This window comes from Neopsephotus bourkii, unplaced genomic scaffold, assembly GCF_033783945.1.
Source record: "Neopsephotus bourkii isolate Nb327-2 ecotype Australia unplaced genomic scaffold, CSIRO-AGI_Nbou_v1 NB_659, whole genome shotgun sequence".
NCBI lineage: Eukaryota > Metazoa > Chordata > Aves > Psittaciformes > Psittacidae > Neopsephotus > Neopsephotus bourkii.
In genome coordinates, this window is record NW_026901158.1 from 10,246,929 (window position 1) to 10,265,933 (window position 19,005).

A 19,005-nucleotide genomic window follows, 5' to 3' on the forward strand; every position below is an offset into this window, starting at 1 on the left:
TGGGGCCGGCCAGGCTGGCTGGGGGGCCAGGAGGGCAAGGTGCAGCTCTGCAGGGCCCGGCCGTGTGTCCTGGGGCGGTGGGATGTGCAGAGCTGGTGTGGGGTGCAGGAGGGATGGTGAGCATCCTTCCACTGTGCCAGGCTGAGCTCCTCACCCTCACCTCCTCCTACACCACAGCATAGCCCAGACATGGGGCCAGGACCTGGCTGTCTCCTCTGTTCTTCCCCAGTGTCCTGCAAAGAGCCTGGATAGTGGCTCCAGCCCTGGCAAACCAGCCTGACCCTGCAGAGAGGAGAGGACCAAGGGGTCCCCAGAATTCACCCCAGGCTGCCTAATACTGACCAGTGTTCACAGGGAGCAGAGCTCCCTTCTGCACCCCCTGTCCCAGGGGTCCATAGCTGGCAGCCAGTGCCCGTGAGCAGGGTGGGTGTCACCCATCCCAGAGCCAAGTGTTCCGAGCCTGGCCAGTGCAGGAGATATGGGGCACGCTGCCCCTTCCTGACGCTGTTTGCCTTCACTGGATGATTAACTGAAACCAAACAGCCTGAAGGAGATGGCAAACAGACCAAAGGGCAGGAGCTGTGCTCAGGGTCAGGCCCCAGCCCAACATTGACAGAGAAGGGCCAGAGCCCGCGGCATGCCTAGGGGAAACAGCCAGACCTCCACCTCCTCTCCTCTGCTGGCCACCACAAGCCCCTTGGACCAATGGCTGAGCTGCTGGGGGCAGTGGTCCAGGGGGGGCAGCCTGAGCATCTTCTCACACATGTCTTTGTGCCACATCTGGGGTGTCCTCGGGAGCATGGAGGAAATCTGGACGTTAAGTAGAGACATAGAATCACAGGGTGGTTTGGGCTGGGACCTTAAAGCTCCTCCAGCTCCAACCCCTGCCACAGGCAGGGACCCCTTCCACTGGAGCAGCTTGCTCCAAGCCCCTGTGTCCAACCTGGCCTTGAACACTGCCAGGGATGGGGCAGCCACAGCTTCTCTGAGCAATGACCCTTTAATTAACCCACCTCATTAACCCGTCCGTCGCTCCCTTCAGGAGCCACCTTCGCGAAGCCGCCCTGGGGCCCCTCCCGTGCAGGGTCCCGCTGCCCCCGGCCCGGCAGCGCTAGGGGGCAGCCGGCGGTAAGGAATGACCTCGCGGGCTGCGGGCGGGCGGCGGGACCCTGCGGTGCCGCGGGGGGGAATCGTCCTCCAGCGGCAGGGCCGGGGCAGCGATGGGCAGCGGGAATGGGCAGCGATGGACAGCGGGAATGGGCAGTGATGGGCAGTGATGGGCAGCGATGGGCAGCGGGGACGGGCAGTGATGGGCAGCAATGGGCAGCGATGGGCAGCGGGAATTGGCAGCGATGGGCAGCGATGGGCAGCAATGGGCAGCGATGGGCAACGATGGGCAGCGAGAACGGCAGCAATGGACAGTGGGAATGGGCAGTGATGGGCAGCAATGAGCAGCGGGAATGGGCAGTGATGGGCAGCAATGGGCAGCGGGAACAGGCAGCAATGGGCAGCAATGGGCAGTGATGGGCAGCGATGGGCAGTGATGGGCAGCGATGGGCAGCGATGGGCAGCGATGGGCAGCGATGGGCAGTGATGGGCAGTGATGGACAGGCGTGAACAGTACAGGGTATTCTACTGAACACCCTCTTTATGGCCCTACTTTACCGGGAGCATGTGTGTCCTGTGCTGGGACCCGGCAGGGGCAGGAGAAGGATCGTGACCCGGCCATCAGTGTCCTTCTGCGGCTGCTGCTTGGCACCTCTCCTCCTGCTGTTGGTGCTAAGAGAGAGCAGAAGGAGCTGCTCTCTTCCAAAGGGCACAGCTGGGAAAGCTGCAGGCCTGGGGCACATCCAGCCCGGTGCTGTGCTCTTCTGAACACATGAACACAGCATGTGGCTGTGCCCACGAACACCATCCCAGACTGGTTTGGGTTGGAAGGGACCTTAAAGCTCCTCCAGCTCCAACCCCTGTCACGGGCAGGGACCCCTTCCACTGGAGCAGCTTGCTCCAAGCCCATGTGTCCAACCTGGCCTTGAACACTGCCAGGGATGGGGCAGCCACAGCTTCTCTGGGCACCCTGTGCCAGCGCCTCAGCACCCTCACAGGGAAGAGCTTCTGCCTAAGAGCTCAGCTCAGTCTCCCCTCAGGCAGGTTCAAGCCATTCCCCTTGGCCTGTCCCTACAGGCCCTTGTCCCAAGCCCCTCTCCAGGTTTCTTGTAGCCTGTAGAAAGTTGCTATAAGGTCTCAGCAGAGGGTTCTCTTTTCCATCCTCGCTGGGAAAGCTGGGGAGCAGCTGCACTGGTTCCAGAAGTCAGCCTGTGCCCGTTGCCTGTGCTAGGAAAGCCAAGGCAGTGGTACACCCCCTGATCTCCTTGCTCTCTTCCAAAAACACACCCTCCATCCCCACCCCCGAGGCTGTGGCTGTTCCTGCCAGGATCACTGAAGGGCTGCTTTCACAGGAACAGGGATGGAGGAACCCCCCACGCTGGCATAGCACACGGCTGCAATGGAGCCTCTGCGGGGCTCCCCAGGGAGGAAGGCTGCTGGGACCCCAGGATCTGTGCCTGGGGCTCTGGGGTCCCATGTGTGGGGAGCAGCAGCCGGGACAGATGGCTCCTGGTGCTTCAGGAGGGACGTTCCTGTGGATGGCTCTGGCAGGGGATGGGCAGCAGTGATCCCTTGGGAGTCGGTGTCCAGCAATGGGAAAAGGAGATGCTCTTCACCTCTGTGGGCCTGACTCTCCTCTCCCCCTCCCCACCAGCTGTATTATGGGTTAGGGAAGACATTCCTGCTTCATCCTTTCAGTGCTCCTTCATGAACCTGTTGTCCGCAAGCTTGTCTGGTCCCTTTCTGAACCTGCCATTGTCACCAAACTCCTCTTGCCCCATGGCAGCAAGGTTCATATGTTCAAACCCTGTCATGGAAAGAAGTTTTCTCTTTTGTCTCCTTACTCCCAGGAGTGCTGGAGTACCACAGCTTTATGGTCATCTTGTCCACCACCTTCATGACTTTGCAAGCCTCAGTCATATCATATCTCAAACAGGGAAGTTTCAGCCTTTCCAGTCCCTCTCACATGGCAGGAGCTTCATCTCCTGGGTTATTACAGAACAGCTCCAGAAAAAGTCAACTCCTCCATCTCTGTCTTGAGCCGTGAATAAAAGCACTCAAGCACACAGCACCCGAGATGGGGGCTCACCAGGGGTTGCTGGTTCTGTAGAACACTTTCATTCCCACCACCCTTCCTGGTCACACAATAGTTTGATTCCTCTTTTGGCCGCTGCTGCCCATGATCACTTCTCTGCCATCAACCAAGTCAGGGATGGCTCCACCTCTCTGGAGTCCAACCACTTGTCCTAAGCTCCAGCTGATGTCCTGCACTGCCTGCTGCTCCCTCGAAGCATCACCTTCATTTTCTGCACCAAAGCTCATTCTCTGCCTCTTTGCCCTTGGTTTTGTGAGGTCCTTCTGACAATCCTTACCATTAACAGGCCTTTGGCCATGCAGAAGAGCTCAGTGTTACCTGTGAACTCGAACATCCCTGTTCACTTCTTTCTCTGGGGATGGATGAAAATGTCAAATGGAAAACTGGTCTCAGGGCTGGTCCCTGGGGGACCCCAGTGCTGACTGACTGCAGTCCTGAACAGCTTCTTATCCTTCAACCACCTTCAGGTTCATGGAAAAGCCTTTCTTCTGCTGCCACAGCAAGTCTTTAATACCCTTTGGCATGGTGCCTCACCAGAGGCTTTCTCACAGTCCAGACAGATGATGTCCTCTGGATCCTCCCTTTGTGAAACAAGGTCCTTCCTTCAGAAGCCTGACAGCTTCTCCCCAGTGCTGCATGCTGTGCCACGGGCAGGGACACCTTCCACTGGAGCAGCTTGCTCCAAGCCCCTGTGTCCAACCTGGCCTTGAGCACTGCCAGGGATGGGGCAGCCACAGCTTCTCTGGGCACCCTGTGCCAGCGCCTCAGCACCCCCACAGGGAAGAGCTTCTTCTTTCTATCTTACCTAAACCCCCTGTTTCAGTTTGAAACCATTTCCCCCCGTCCCACCATTGCAGTCCCTGATGTCCTTTTCCAAGCACACTGAACACCCAGGGACTGGGTTGTCTCCCAGATGCCTTTCTGTCCCCAGCTGTGGTCACGCTCCCACCTGAGCCTGCCCAGGCTGTGGCAGGGGGAGGTCTCTGTTAGTGTTTGACCAGAGTTATGGTTTTAAATAGCTGCAGTTATGGCTTGGAACCAAGAGCTGCCAGGAAGGGAGCTGAGACTGCAAGCACATGGGCTGGGTTCCCAAAGGAGCACCATGGGATGCCTGTGCTCTGCAATGGGTTTCTGTGCTCCACAAACCTGCCTCTCCTCCTCCCCCTTCTTCACCTCTTCTTCCTCCTCTCTGCTCTTCCCTTGGGGGCTCTGATCCCACCCTGAGGTCCTTGAGTTCCCTCATCCCAGCTGTGGCAAGGGAAGTCTCTGGGCCTGTATTGAGGGTGAGCACCCACAGCACTTGTGGGACTGTCAGGAGATCTGCTGGAGGCTTTGGCCATGCTTGGGCATCTCCCCTGCTTCAGAGCCTGGCAGTACCCCAGGTACTGCCTGCATCTCCTCCTGGAGCATTTGCCGGCCCCATGCAGGATGTGCACCTGGGAGGTGTCAGCACCCCTAGGTCAGGATGTCCACGAGTCCCTGTGCGGGTGCGTGTACTCTGAGCTGCCGCAAGCCCCAGCCCGGGCACCTCCTGCCCACCCACCCGCACGTGTGTCTGCACCGGTCCCTGCTCGGGGTGGCCACCGGCCCTTGGGCTGCCCCCTCCGCCCCAGAGCACGGTGACCCCCCCGTGCTTGCCTGGGGGACGATGTTCCCACCGTGCTCGGCCGAGCTCCTGCACCGCCCGGCTCGCAGCCTCCATCCGCATGTGCGGCCGCCCGTGGTGTCCCTGCTCCCTGCGGGTCGGCCTCAGCACATCGCTGCCGCAGAAGCCCCACCGCATTCCCCGCCCCACCGCAGCCCTACCGCGTCCTCGCCGCAGCTCCCGCCCCGCCGTATCCCCACACCGCAGCCCCACGGCATCCCCCGCCCCACCGCAGCCCCGCCGCAGCCCCCCACACAAGTGAACTTTTCTGCGTTTTCCAGCAATTAAAAAGAATAAAGCAACAGTTGTCTCCAGGCAGGGCAGGGATCCTGGTGACCCTGATTTTCTGTGTGGCTGGGCAGGGTGAATGGGGCTATTGAGACCCCGATGACTGGCATCTCCACTCCAGGATTGTCTCCCCTTCCAAGTCCCCCTCGCCGCGCTCTCCTCCTCCCTACCCTCCTCCTCGCTTTTAATTTCCTTCCTGCAGAGAGCGGCTCATCCCCTTCCCATTGGCCACAGGCCTGAAAGGGAATGGAGGAGACAAGGGAAGGATTAAAGACACTCTGCTTAGGAGCAGGCAGCCTGAATACAAGATGCACCGGCTGGGAAAGAATGGGGGCTTAGTGGGGCACCAGATCAGACCCGCCCCCGTCGCATTCAGCCCGACCTGCATTCCTGCATTGCTAAGCAGGGACCTTTCCCCTGGCCGGCCCATACAGGGATGCCCTGGACCCTGCCCCACCTGCCGCTGCAGGTAGACCTACCCGCCTGGTCCCACCACGCTGCGTGCCCCCGGGTGCCACCGCTGTGGAGGAAGCAGCACTATGTAGGCTGGCAGGTCCCTGGGGTCAGCAGGCCCATCCCGGGTGCAGTGTCCCAGCCAGCCCCCACAGGGGTGAGGAGGCAGCTGGGGCATCCCTTGGACCAGCCTGGCAGTGATGTGGGGCAATGCGGGACATTCAAAGCCCTCTCCTCATCAGAGCAACGGGCCTCGTGCTGCAGGGTTGGAGCTTAAGGCACTGCTCAGCACGCAGGCTGGAACCTGCAGCAGGGTTAGACCTGTCCTTGAATGCCTGGAGAAGGGCTGGGGCACGTCCAGCCACAGCCTTGCTGTCCCACTGCTTGTCAACACACCCTCTCACAGAGCACCCCCAAAATCCCTGGTGTTCAGTGCTCTCCACAGCACCTCCTGCAGGCATGCAGCCTGGGTGCAGATGGGGTGTGGTGCCTGGAGTTCATCCCTCCCGCTGATCCCATTCCCTCCATAGCACCGCTGTCTGTGATGAGGGACTTGTCACTCTCTGGTCTTTGGGCTGCTCCAAGGCAGGTCTGGGCAGGGTGGTCCTTGGATGGGGCTGGGACAGGGTGAGATGGTGGAGCATGGGCTTGGTCACACTGGGAATAAGGGCCCCCCCAGGGGCAATGGTGGGTGATGGCCACCTATCAATGACCAACCCCCTGGGGAGACATACTGGACTTACCCATGAGCAGGACTGCAGTGCTGGCAGCTCTGGGTCTGTCCATGTCTCTTGCACCCTCCGTGTCTTGGGTGAGGAGCAGGTAGAAGCGAGTCACCTGGTCAGGGTGGTGCAGCATCAGGGCCTGCTGGCTCTTCCAGGGACACCTCCTTTGCTAAGGCAGGGCTGAGCCACCAAAGCTGAAGCAGAACCATCCCCTCTATGTTATCAACGTGCTGGGTCAACCTGTAGTGTTTGCACACACCAGTTCCCCACGGTAGGGATGGAAACACTCCCCTTCCCTGTGAACTCTGAGGCTGGAGCTGGTTCCCTCCACAGGGCAGGGCAGGGCAGGGGAGCTTGTTCTTGGAAACCTCTCCATGTCCCTGCTGACATTCACCCCAGAGAGCGGTGTCCTCGGGGGAACACGTCCCTGGTGAAGCCCAGCAAGGCCCTGAAGATGTTTCCAGGCTGAGAAGCTGCTGGTCTGCAGTGGGGAGCAAGGACTGGGTGGGTCAGCAAAGTCCTACAGCCCTGAAGCATCAGCTGTGAGCACCCCAGGGATCCCCTGCTGCTGGGAGCACCCACGCAGGGACACACACAGGCCTGGGGCCCTGCGCTGAAAGAACAGGGGTCTGGGCTCCCGTGTCCCATGTCTCATGTAGTGGTTTGTGTCATGCCAGGTTTCCTGAGGGTTGTCCCACCTCTCCCCATCTCCTGATCTAGATGTCTCGCTGGCCCAGTCCCTCGTGCACCCCAAAGCTGTGCAGCACCTGCAGGGGTCCGGGTGCAGCCCTGGTGACTGCATGGACACAGCTGCAGGAGCACAGGGTGGGATAGGGCTGAGCACATGGAGGTGTTAGGACAGCCGTGATCCCCTTCCAGAGGGCAGGGCTCAGGCACATAAAGGCAGTGACCTTGTGCCAGCTGAGATGCCCCCAGGTGCCCAGGCCAGAGGATGGGATGGCTCCAGGCCCTAGGGCACGGTCAGGCAGGACACGCAAGAAGCAGAAGGAGCTTAGGGGAAGGTCCTGAGAGCCCTCCTCTGCTCCCACCGCCTGTTCTGGAACCCAGACACCACCTTGGATGGACACCCCGAGGCCAGAGCTGAATCCCATCCCCCTGACCAAGCTGCATAGGCAGGGTCCCAGTGATCACAGAATCATAGAACAGTTTGGGTTGGAAAGGACCTTAAGATCATCAAGTTCCAACCCCCCTGCCACGGGCAGGGACACCTCGCTCTAAACCACATCACCCAAGGCTCTGTCCAACCTGGCCTTGAGCATTGCTGCCTCCTGAGCACTGCATGTCAACATTGCAGTCTTCATGGTCCATCTGGCATCACTCAAACAGCTTCCATCCTCACATGCTAAAATCCATGGTTTTAAACCCTTTTTCCATATTTGGTACCAAAAGCCCCATCTCCTGGATGCCAATGACATCAGCAGAACCTTGTACCAGAGGACAGCATGGAATCCTTCCTGGAAGTATGTGTCCATTTCCACCTCTGAAGGCAGCAGAATAAAATCCCTGTCTGTTCCTCCTTCCATGCCCTTCAGGAATCCCACTAGTCCCCAACAGCTGACATGGAGCCCACCTATACATTCACCTCCAGTGCTGCATCCTCCTACCAGGGGATGGGGTCTGAGGTCTTTGCACCAGAAAGCTGCTCTGACTCCAGGGAGAAATAGGCAAAATGGGTGGGAAATCATCAATTTTGGCACAAGGGACACCCGTTACCAGCACGAGGCACCTGCCCTATTGGGAAAGCACCAGCTTGTGAGGCAGAGGTGGCTGGTCCTCGCTCAGGGGCTGCTGCCGTGTCGCAGGCCCTTGGCTGTGCCATTCCTCTCCCTTTTCACCCTTCACCAAGACCAGGAGCTCTGATTTGCCTGTGTTAGACCCTTGCCACACTCAGATTCGTGTGTCCCCATTGCCCCATCACTGCTGCAAGAGGAACTGGATGAGCTTTAAGGTCCCTTCAAACCCAACCCATTCTATGTGTGTCAGTGGGAACTCTGCTGCAGATACTCTTCTAGTGGAAGGTGTCCCTGTCCATGGCAGGGGGCTGGAACCGTGTTAGCCTTACGGTCCCTTCCAACACAAACCAGTCTGGGGTTCTAGGAACAGTCTATGAGCAGTATCAATAGGCAGAGGACACAGGGGGATCCCCAGCTCGTTGCACCCCCAGACTCTCCCACCCCATGCGGTTCCCATTCAACCCCGAGCTGCCCAGGAGCTCCATCCCAATGGAGCCTGAGTGTCCCCGGCAGGAAGAAAGCTGACACATGGGTGAAAGGCAGCTCATGTCCCTCTGTGGTGGCCAGGGGGCTTTTGTCCTTCTCCTGCCATGCCGAGGGGCCGGAGCCCGGCGGTTCCCAGCCCATGCGGATGGAGAGCCCTTCCCTCCGCCCGGCCGGGATAGAGAGGGACCACGGGGCTTTCTCTTTAATGCAATGCTATGAATACCCAGGGTCTTTCTGCTCGCTGTTTAATGGATTTGAATGTGAAAAGGTGGTAGAATTGGGAGGAGGGGAAGGGGAGGGGGGAGGCCAGGCCTCTTTGTTCAGGGATGCTGCTCCAGCCTTGGATTTATTTAGCATTTGGAGGGCTCTGGGGTCTTTCTCTCCTCCCCAGCCACTGCAAAGGCTCGCTGCCTTTTCTGCCTCATGCTTATTAGCATAGCAGCTGCTCGAGAGAGGGGCTCGGCAAGAGAAAAGGACAGAGGCGTCCGGGAAATGAATAGGAGGGGAAAAAAATAGCTTAAAAAGACAGAGGCTTTGAATGAGGGGGAGCAGCGAGTGGAAAAGGGGATGGGGGCGGCTCGGAGCTGTCACCGCACTGTGAATGCGAGCAGGGTGCAGTGTGGGGACCTGCTGGCCAGGGGCTGTGCTGGGAGACCAGGGCCTCACACTGGTGCTGTGGGGAGAGGCCAGGGCTGATCTGTGCCCCCTGCTCATGGAGACACGCAGGGCAGTGGGAGCTGCACCAGCACCCTCCTGCACCCACAGCCCCTGAGAATGGGGTTCCCCTGTTGTGACCTCACTGAGACATCAGAGGGGTGAGCACACTGAGACATCAGAGGGGTGACCACACTAAGAGCTCCCCAGGCAAACAGGCAGAAAACCTGGCAGAGACCTGGGCACAATGAGCCTGTCTGTGCAGCTGCACCATGTGTACTAAACAACATTGCTGCTGGCATAGGTGAGAAGTGTGCTTAAAGCTGGAGAAAACAAGAACTGAGGCTGCAGTGCACTGCTGGGGTGGAGAGGAGACCACAGAGATGCTGTTTCCAGGCAGAGGATTTCCTTGGCTGTATAATTCATTAGAAGCCAGGAGTCTGCTCATTGTGCCCTTGTGTTTCAAACCATCAGTCCCAGGGTGCTGCTCAGGCCCCAGGTGAAGGCTCAGCCCCACAATGCCCTACCAACACATTGCCACCAGTTGGTGCCTGGATGATGCCCCCTCCGGTCATGTCCCCTCCTGTCAGTGCTGTGCATGGCTCAGCCCTGCCCTGTGCTGTGCGGACCCTCTGCTGCACGCCTGTGCCAGGGTCCCCATGTCCCCCACACCTGTGCCAGGGTCTCCATGTCCCCCACGCCTGTGCCAGGGTCCCCATGTCCCCCACGCCTGTGCCAGGGTCCCCATGTCCCCCATGCCTGTGCCAGGGCTGGCACTGATGGGGGTCAGCAGCTCCCACCCTGCTGCTGCTGAGTGCATCCTGCCCGGAATAAAGGTGAAGCTGGTTGGTGCTGGGCTGGATCAGATACAGGGAGCTCTGCCACCTTGCAAGGGTACTTCAGAGGCGCTGCTCTGCTTGGCCTGGCCTCAGACACTGCTCCCAGCCACAGAATGCTCTTGGGTTCAGGCTGAATGAGGAGTTTCCAGTTAAAATGGTTGTCCCAACCACCCCTGAGCCTGTCATCCACCCAGCTTTAACTCTGCTCGTTGTTCTACCCATCCCTCTGCCCATCCTCAGCCATGCTCTATTCCCCCATTCCTCCCAGCCACCCTCCATCCCTCCACCCAAGCAGCTTTCCACACCTCCGGACTCAAGCCCCTTCTTGAATATCTCCGTAGGGTCAGGAGGAGAAATCTGCTAATGTGAAGAAGCCAAAACCTACATTGCAGCCACAGCTCCGTGTCCCACCCAGTGTGAGACCCGGAGCTCACCCCTCCCTGGGTACCCCTCGCTGGGCACTGAAGGGATGGGTGCTGGTGGTGGCAGTGGGACGTGGCAGCTGAAGGGTTTCTGGAGGAGAAGGATGATGTTTCTCCTGTCCACACGATGGAGCAGTGTCATTCCCTGGGATGCTCGCTGCCACCAAGTAGAAATGAGAGGGGCTTGCATTCCCTGTGCTGATGCCTGGGAGCATCCCTGGGGGACACATCCTGCTGAGCATGGAGGTCTGCAGAGTGACAGTGATTTTAGTGCACGGGAATCCTGTACCCAGCCTCACAGCAGGATGTGAAGGTTGTGTGCATGCCCCAATGACTCTGCTGCAGGAACAGGGCAGCCAGCGCCAGCCCCAGCCTGGGAGCCTTTCCATCAGCTCCCAGCACCAAACGCTGAAGCACCTTTGGGTCAGAAGCAACATAGGTGGACACCATGGGCTGTCCTGTCCTGTCCAATGTGCTGTGACCCCGGTGCCTGCCCGGCCACCCCTCAGCCCCAACCCGCACCGGGGGGCTCCACGCTGGAGCAGGGGTGAAACCTGCAGCTGGAGAAGCGCCCATCCCATCCGGCTCCGCCCCAGCCCCGCACAGAGGTCGATTGTGATCCTCATTTTGGTACGAAAAGGTGACTGTGTTGGACCCGCAGCCTGCGGCATTGTCACCGTCACACAGCCGCCAACAAAGCGGCTATTTAAAATGTCCTCAGTTTGATTGCAGCCTGTCCCCTCCCGCTCGCCCGGCGTCGGCGCTTTCTCATTCATTACTCACTGTGTTAAGCTCCCTGAAATTCAAATCAAATCCCACCTCCTCCCCCCCATCCATATGCGTTGGTCGGTTCAGTGCCGCTGCCCGGGCTTGACGGATGAAGGGCAATAGAAGAGAAGACAAAGCTGTCGAACCTCGCCGGGCTGCGCTGACTTCCCATCACCCCTGCGGCCCGAGGGGAGCCCGATCCATCTGGTTTGGAGTCAGTAGCACAAACAAAAGCAAAAGACAATGGCAGGAAGCACTTGAAAGTTCAGATTCTTGCTTTGGTTTCTCTTGGAACAACAGCACCTACGTAATGCGGCCGGCGGACAATAACGCGCAGCCAGGGACATGCAAAAATGCCAGAAGAATGTGCTTACACCACCAAAGGAGCCAGTGGTTGTGTTTTACTGGAACAAAAATAGAAAAGGAAAGAAAGGAGGAAAAAAAACCCCAAGTCTTCGGAGTTCCTCGAGTTCTTGGACAGGGTTTCTGCACAAGGAGAGCTGTGGAGCGGGGTGGCCATGGGCCATGCAGGGACCCAGCACTGGGACCATCGCATGTGGGAGCTGGGGGACACAGGGTGATTTGTATTCACCAGCCAGCCCATGTCCCCGCAGAGGGGCTGTCGGAGGCCCCAGTGGTGCAGAGAGGGGCTGTGTGCAGGAATGCAGCTTTCCCTTGAAAAAACCCATCCTTGAGGTAGCAGCTGGAGCCCGGGGTTGGTGAAGGGCGAGAGGCCGCCGGGCTGAGCCCAGCTCAGTGGCACCCCAAAGCAGGCATCTGGATGATGTATCCTGCAGCATCCTGAGCCTGGGGCAGGGGACGGGGGAGGCTGCACCCACAGGTAAAACCCAGCAGCACTGCGATGGTGGGAGCCTTGGTGCCATCACCAGTGCTCAAGTGGGACAAAACCCAATGCACACATGTCCCACAGTGAGCAGCTACTGCAGGACCCTGGGTGATGGACCCTCAGGACCACCAGTGTTTGTGAAGGATGGTTTTGGCATCATCGGCTTTTTCCTAGTAAATCCAGGCAGTGACTCGTGCCCATCTTTCCCATGCTGGCAGGAGGTGGCATGGCTCTGGGCACATTGGGATGGAGGTTGGCCAAGCCTGGTAAGGAAAGCCTTTAATTCATGTTTCCTCCACACTGCCGTGGGGGATACCCCTCTTGGCATCCCTGGGAATCCACACCCCAGAGCCAAATCAAGCATGGCACAAATTTCCCAGGGATTCCAGTATTCCCAGAGGTGGCAAAATTATTGATACAGAGAAAGCCCCATGTCCAAACCTCACACTGCTGCCAGTGTGGGAGCCCTGCCTGCATCCTGCCTTCAAAGCCCCGGCTGCAGGCAGGGCTCAGCCAGCACAGGCTCAGGGCTGCCTCTGCTCTTCCCACTTCCCGAAGCAGCCGGATCCGGCCTGGAAAGCCTCCAGCAGTGCAGGGCTCAGACCACTTTTGGGCACCAGCTTGCTCCAAGCCACACAAGAGAATGGAGATGCCTTTAGGGATGGAGAGCTCATGCTGACCCTCAACCCATGCCCCTTCCAGGAGATGGCTGAAGCCACCATTAGTCTGAAAGCAGCTTCTTCCTCAGAGCCCAAGGACTTAGAAGCAAGGAGCCTGGGCAGGTTTGCAGGGAGCCATGGGGTGCTCAGCCAGAAAGGCTGGGGCTGCAGACTCAAATGTGACCACAGTCTTGGTCCATGGGGAGCTCCCATCTTACTCCCTGAGGGAAGCAGGTGCTTTAGGAACATCTCAAACACACTGTGACAGCCCCAGCCCAGGGTTTGGTCCAAGCCACCACACCTCCACCAGCCTGTGGGATGGGGTAAACCAGGACAATCCCCAGAGCCTCAGGGAGCTTCCTGCAGCCCATAAGCTGCACACTCCAGTCCCCCAGATCTACCCTAACCATCACCCTTGGGGATGCATTTAACCCCAGAGGAACCGCAGATACATCAGTATTTTTGACAAGGGCCTGTAGGGACAGGCCAAGGGGAATGGCTTGAACCTGCCAGAGGGGAGACTGAGCTGAGCTCTTAGGCAGAAGCTCTTCCCTGTGAGGGTGCTGAGGCGCTGGCACAGGGTGCCCAGAGAAGCTGTGGCTGCCCCATCCCTGGCAGTGCTCAAGGCCAGGTTGGACACAGGGGCTTGGAGCAAGCTGCTCCAGTGGAAGGGGTCCCTGCCTGTGGCAGGGGTTGGAGCTGGAGGAGCTTTAAGGTCCCTTCCAACACAAACCAGGCTGGGGTTCTGTGATTTGGCACCAAACCAGGGACCCCCCCCATCACCCCCCATGGGAAGGAACAAACAAATAAAGTCTTTTTCATTTTTTTATAAAAAGATCAATGAAAAATTTATTTATAAATTTCGCACTCTGGGGCTACACGTCTCTATCATACACTCAGGAATATGCTGTACTGTACAGACTTTATCCAGTTAGAAATGATCATATAGTGACCCACATACAGCTTCAATATAAGCCTAAAAATCCTTAACATTAATTAACATAATTAAAAAAGGTATTCGCATCTAAAGGAAAATCTACAGAAAAACTCCTTTCTGGAGCAATCTGTGCATCAGCTTCAATGTCTGCTTATTCCACTGACATTAGCAATATATTCTTCTTACAAAAATAATAATAAGATGACTGCTGGAAGGCACCAGTCATGCCCGAAGGAGCCTCCCCCACCTGCCTCTTTCCTTGCTTTATCTTGTACTCCCCGTTTTGGCGTGAAGGGTCAGCAGCACGATGAGCCAACAAGGGGGGGCGGGGGGGACCCTCATTTCAATTTGAATCAATCTGCATCCCTTTTATTTCTCAGGATCAAGAGAGACGAGGGGTGGGGGGGGTGGGGGTTGCATAGAAAATTGAAACTCCAGGGACTAGGAAGGGCAGCAGCTTTTCAGTAAAATACAACAGGGATGTAAAAATACATCAACTCACAATTTCAGAGCAAACCCCCGTCCCCGATGTACAGACTCCCCAAATCTCAGTGTGTCCAAAGCTCCAGGAGGCTGGAAAGGAACAATACTTTTCTTCAACGACTCACCCAGCAATTCACACAGGAGATTCACAGTCTCAATAGGTATTTTATAAAAATATAAATATGGGTTACATCATGTTGTCTTTACAACACTGGACAGAGCTCCCTTTAGACTGGGTTTATAACCAAGGCTTCTCTTTAAAAACTCCATCTAGAACTTGGCTTTACAATACACTTTTAATACCATGTCATAAATGTTATGACATTTCCTTGTGGCAAATCCATTTAGTCAAAATAAAAAACAAAAAATAATATAAATGTGCAACCATCTGGTAACGACGACAAAACCTTGCTAGAAAAGATCTTGTTCCCACCCCGTCACTGTCACACAGAAGCACCAGGGGAGGTGCTGGACACCCCCTTCCATGCTCACAGAGAAGACTTGGGCCAAGCAGTTCCTTGGGAATGGCAGCATCGGCAGCAGGCGCTTGCGACAGGGCTGCTTCTATTCCGCTTCTTGAAGTCTGGAGCTTTGAAAAGAATCATCTCAAAGAGTTGAAGTGGAGAAAAACCAAAACCAAACTGCAGTGAACCCACCGGAGACAAAGCGGGATATTCAGTGCAATGGGAAATCATCATGGCAGACTCAAGTGTTTTAGTTTTAAGACTAGAACAACAACAACAAGAAGGCGTATTTCCCAAACCGTATTTCTGAAACACTCACCACCAGCTTCCAACAAAACCAGGCTCACAGTCTTCACCCACAAATATATACAGACATGATAAATAGTTAAGACACAACCCAAATAAACCAGCAGGTAACTATTTGCCTTTTTTAATGGGAATGGCTGGGATGCAGGGAGCGAGAGAGGGAGGAGCGGGGAGGCGACAGTGAGACGGATGGCTTTAGTGCAGATGGACAGGGCTGAAGGACCAGCGGGAGAGAGGAGACTTCGGAAATCTTCCGCATTTTCCAAATGGATGTTCTTGTGCCATAGCAATAAAAAGCAGCATTTGCGACTATACGTGCAGTCACTTCCGAACGCGACTTCGGGTGGCTTCCTCTTCCTCCCTTTCTTTTATAAATATATATGGAGATATATATCATATAAAAGACGGGTGAATCTACAGACATCAAAGGAGTCGTTCTGCATTGAGAAGTGTTATCCAAGTTTCACCAAAAGAAAAAAATAATAAAATTCCCAAACTATTTTCAGTAGTTTTCCGGCATCTCTCCAGGCAGCAGAGAGCGCTCGCGGCCCTTCCTGTGCAAAAGCAGCTCCTCTGCCTCCAGAGTTTATTCACTTCTTTAAAAGAAACACAAAAACACAAGTCCAGGATTTGCTAATCCTCCTTTACTCATAAAACCAGAAGGATTCAATGTCTTTTCCTGGGATCTCACGTGTGCTAAACGGATTCAAGGTGGGTGAGGACACAGATTCTCTTCAGACACCCATAAAAAAAAAAAAGAAACAAAAAGAACCAGAGGAGAAAACCCAACGCAAAATACAACAAAACAAGAGCAGTTGGGGCGAGAAAACCGTGTCGGTCGTATTCCAATGGAGTCGCCTTGGGGAAGAGACAAAAATCAGTGGTGGGAAAACACTGGGAGCTTCCTGGAGGAGGAAGGTTTTCCCACTTTTCCTTGCCGGGAAGGGCTGCCGGGAACCCGCAGCCCATGACGGGCCCTCGGGGGGACCGGGCACCGGGACAGGGGAGTGAGGGGGGTTTTGGGGAGCGTTGAAATGAATTCGCTTCTGAGCCAGATACTTCAGGTCGGCGGGATGAGGCCAAGGGGAGCGGGGAGGGAGGATTAAATATTAGCGGGGAGGGGACGGGGGAGCCCTTAAAGCATCTGCCCAGATGTCAAACTGAAACCGTGAATACTGTGAGTGCAGCCGAGGTAGATGGAGGAGAAAAAAACAAACGTATTACAGTAGGAAAACAACCCTTGGAAGGAAAACAACAACGAAACAACTTTCGAAGCAGGCGAACGGCGGCGCTTTGCGGGGGGGGCCCGGGTCTTCGCCAAATAAACCCCGCGCGGGGCCGGGAGCAGCTTTGGCGGCCGGGTGACGGGAGGAGGGAGGGGGGGTGGCCCCGGCATCACCGGGCACCGGCGGAGTATTTGGCCTTGGTGATCAGGTAGAGGACGATGTCCTGGTGGCCCCCGAAGGCGGCGATGTGCAGCGCGCTCCAGCCGTCCCGGTTGGCCAGGCGAATGTCGGCACCGAACTTGACGAGGAGCTTGACGAGCTCCAGGTTGCCGTCGATGACGGACTGGTGCAGCGCCGTCTGCCCCTCGGGCCCGAAGGAGTTGACGTTGAACTCGCAGTTCGTCATGTTCTGCAGCAGCGACTGCAGCTCCTTCGTGTTCCCGCGCCGCACCGCCTCCTGGAACACGCGCTGGCTCGGCGGCGGCGCCGCGCACGGGGACACCTCGCTCTGGCTCATGCCGCCGCCTCCCGCCCGCCGCCCCGCAGGGACGGCGCAGCCTCCGCCCGCGCGGGCATGCGGTGGGGCTGCGGTGGGGCTGTGGGGCTGTTGCGGGCGCTGCTGGTGCTGGTGCTGCTGTTGCTGCTGGTGGTGATGCTGGTGCTGGTGCTGGTACCGGCGCGCAGCGCTCGGGCCCCGCCGCCGAACCCCTCCGGTCCCGTCCCGCCGCACCGCTCCCGCTGCCGCCGCCGGCCCCGCGCCGCGCCTTTTACCCGCCCTTTTATTAGCATAACAATGTCACGGTCGTGACGTCAGCAAGAGGGCGGGGCGCCGCACAGCGCGCCCATTGGAACCGCCGGGAGGGGAGACACGCCCCTCCCCCCCTCCGCTGTGAGCTACGCGGGAGGGGGCGGTGGGGGGCGCTCCCGGCTCGGCTCGGCTCGGCTCGGCTCGGCTCGGCTCGGCCCGACTCGGCTCGGTCAGGCCCGGCCCGTTTCGACTCGGGCCGGAGTCCGGCTCGGCCCGGCTCGGCTCAGCTCGGCTCCACTCGATTCGGGTCGGAGCCCGGCTCGGCTCGGCTCGACCGGGCCAAGCCCCAGCCCGACTCGGCGCGGTGGCCGCAGGCAGGGGGCACTACCACCCAGGCCGCGCCTCCCGCAGCGCTGCGCTGGAACGGGCAGAGCCCGTCCCTAACCGGGACCCCTCCTGGACCCCGCCGGCCCCGCGGGGGCTGCGGGTTTGGGTCCCCGTGAGCAAACCGGGACAGGCCCCCGGCCGCGTGGGACGGCGGGCTCCAGGCGCAGACTGGGGGGGGTGGTCGCACGGGGTTTCGGGGGTACACGGGTGGGGGTTGGTGTGGGGGCACCCACACAGCCCTGCAGAGGCTCAGTTCGGTCACACGGGGCTTATCCGGCGCGGGATCCTCCGCCCGCAGCCAGCCAGAACCCCGGTGTGGGAGCGCCGGGCTATGCTGGCACCGCGGGCAGCCGGGAGAAGGGAAACGCAGCCCAGTGACCGAGGGCTGTCCGCGGCGCCCGTTTGGCCTCGGGGGGCAAACGGCGAAGGCGGGGGAGGATGCGGCATTTGGCCGGCCGGAGCGGAACGGGAGGTGCGGGAAGAAAGGAATAAGCGTGTTGTAAAGCGGGGGCAGAGCTGCTGTCACCTGCCCGCGCCCACTCGTCCGTTTGGGGACAGAAAGGGAGGAATTGGCCAATTGCTCAGTTCAGACTCAGGCGATGAAAGACACCGCCTTGGAGCCTCCCGTGGTGTCTTCCGTGGTTTGGATAATCCTGTGTCCATCAGGATGGGCAGCGGCCCCCACTGGGTCCTGCTCCTTTGCTGGGGCGGTCAGACCAGCCCGATCCTGGCTGTAAGGTGCTGTGTGAAGGAGCTCCAGTTTCTCCTCCTGTAAGGGTCTGCTTCTCTTAAGTTTATTTCTGCAGCTGGTTTGTCCCATCCCCATGCCATCACAGAATCAACCAGGTTGGAAAAGACATTTAAGCTCCTCAAGTCCAACCACTCCCATCACTGCCAAGACCACCACTAACCCATGGCACTGAGGGCCTTGTCTCCATGGTGTGTGAACACTTCCAGGGACGATGTCTGCAGCCCTCCCCTGGGCAGCCTGTTCTAATGTCTGACCTTATCCCCTTCTCCATTCCTATCCTATACCCATCTCCACACCCATCCCCATGTCCATGCCTACCTCCCTGTCTCCATCCCATCTCTGTCTCCACCCTCATTCCGCGTTCATCCCCATCCACTCCCTGTTCATCCTACTTCCATGCCCATCACCACCTCTTCCCAGTACCCATCCTATCCCAACCCCTATCCCATCCCCATCTACCCCTGACTGGTGTCCGTATATCTCCCCATTTTGCTTCCCACTGCCAGAGCACTTCCATCACATCTTTCTAACGTGAACATGTCAAGCTACATCATCCTAATGGAAAAGGGCAAATCAGGCTGCAGCCATGGACAGAGGCTTGTTTTCCCATCCTTTCCTGGTGTCCTGTGTGCATTCAGCTTCTCCCAGGTTAAACTGGATGTGAGGCAGAAGCTCTTCCCTGTGAGGGTGCCCAGAGAAGCTGTGGCTGCCTCATCCCTGGCAGTGTTCAAAGCCAGGTTGGACACAGGGGCTTGGAGCAAGCTGCTCCAGTGGAAGGTGTCCCTCTCCATGGCAGGAGTTGGAATGAACTGTGTGAGCTTTAAGGTTCCTTCCAACCCAAACCAGGCTCGGGTACCATAATCCCAATATCACTGAGGTATTGAGCTCCCCGGCACAGGGCACAGAGGTGAGTTCAGGCGTCAGGCTCCACGTCAGAACCAGGTTTGACCACAGAAGCATT

General features: G+C 57.8%; 1 protein-coding gene across 1 annotated transcript; it reads right to left on the minus strand.

Moving 5' to 3' along the window:
* Window positions 1-13,554: 13,554 nt before the first annotated feature.
* Window positions 13,555-16,771, minus strand: NRARP (NOTCH regulated ankyrin repeat protein). Its single transcript, XM_061353049.1, has one exon. The coding sequence runs from the start codon at window positions 16,673-16,675 to the stop codon at window positions 16,328-16,330; it is 348 nt and encodes a 115-aa protein (XP_061209033.1). The 5' UTR covers window positions 16,676-16,771; the 3' UTR covers window positions 13,555-16,327.
* Between the last annotated feature and the right edge of the window lie 2,234 nt (window positions 16,772-19,005).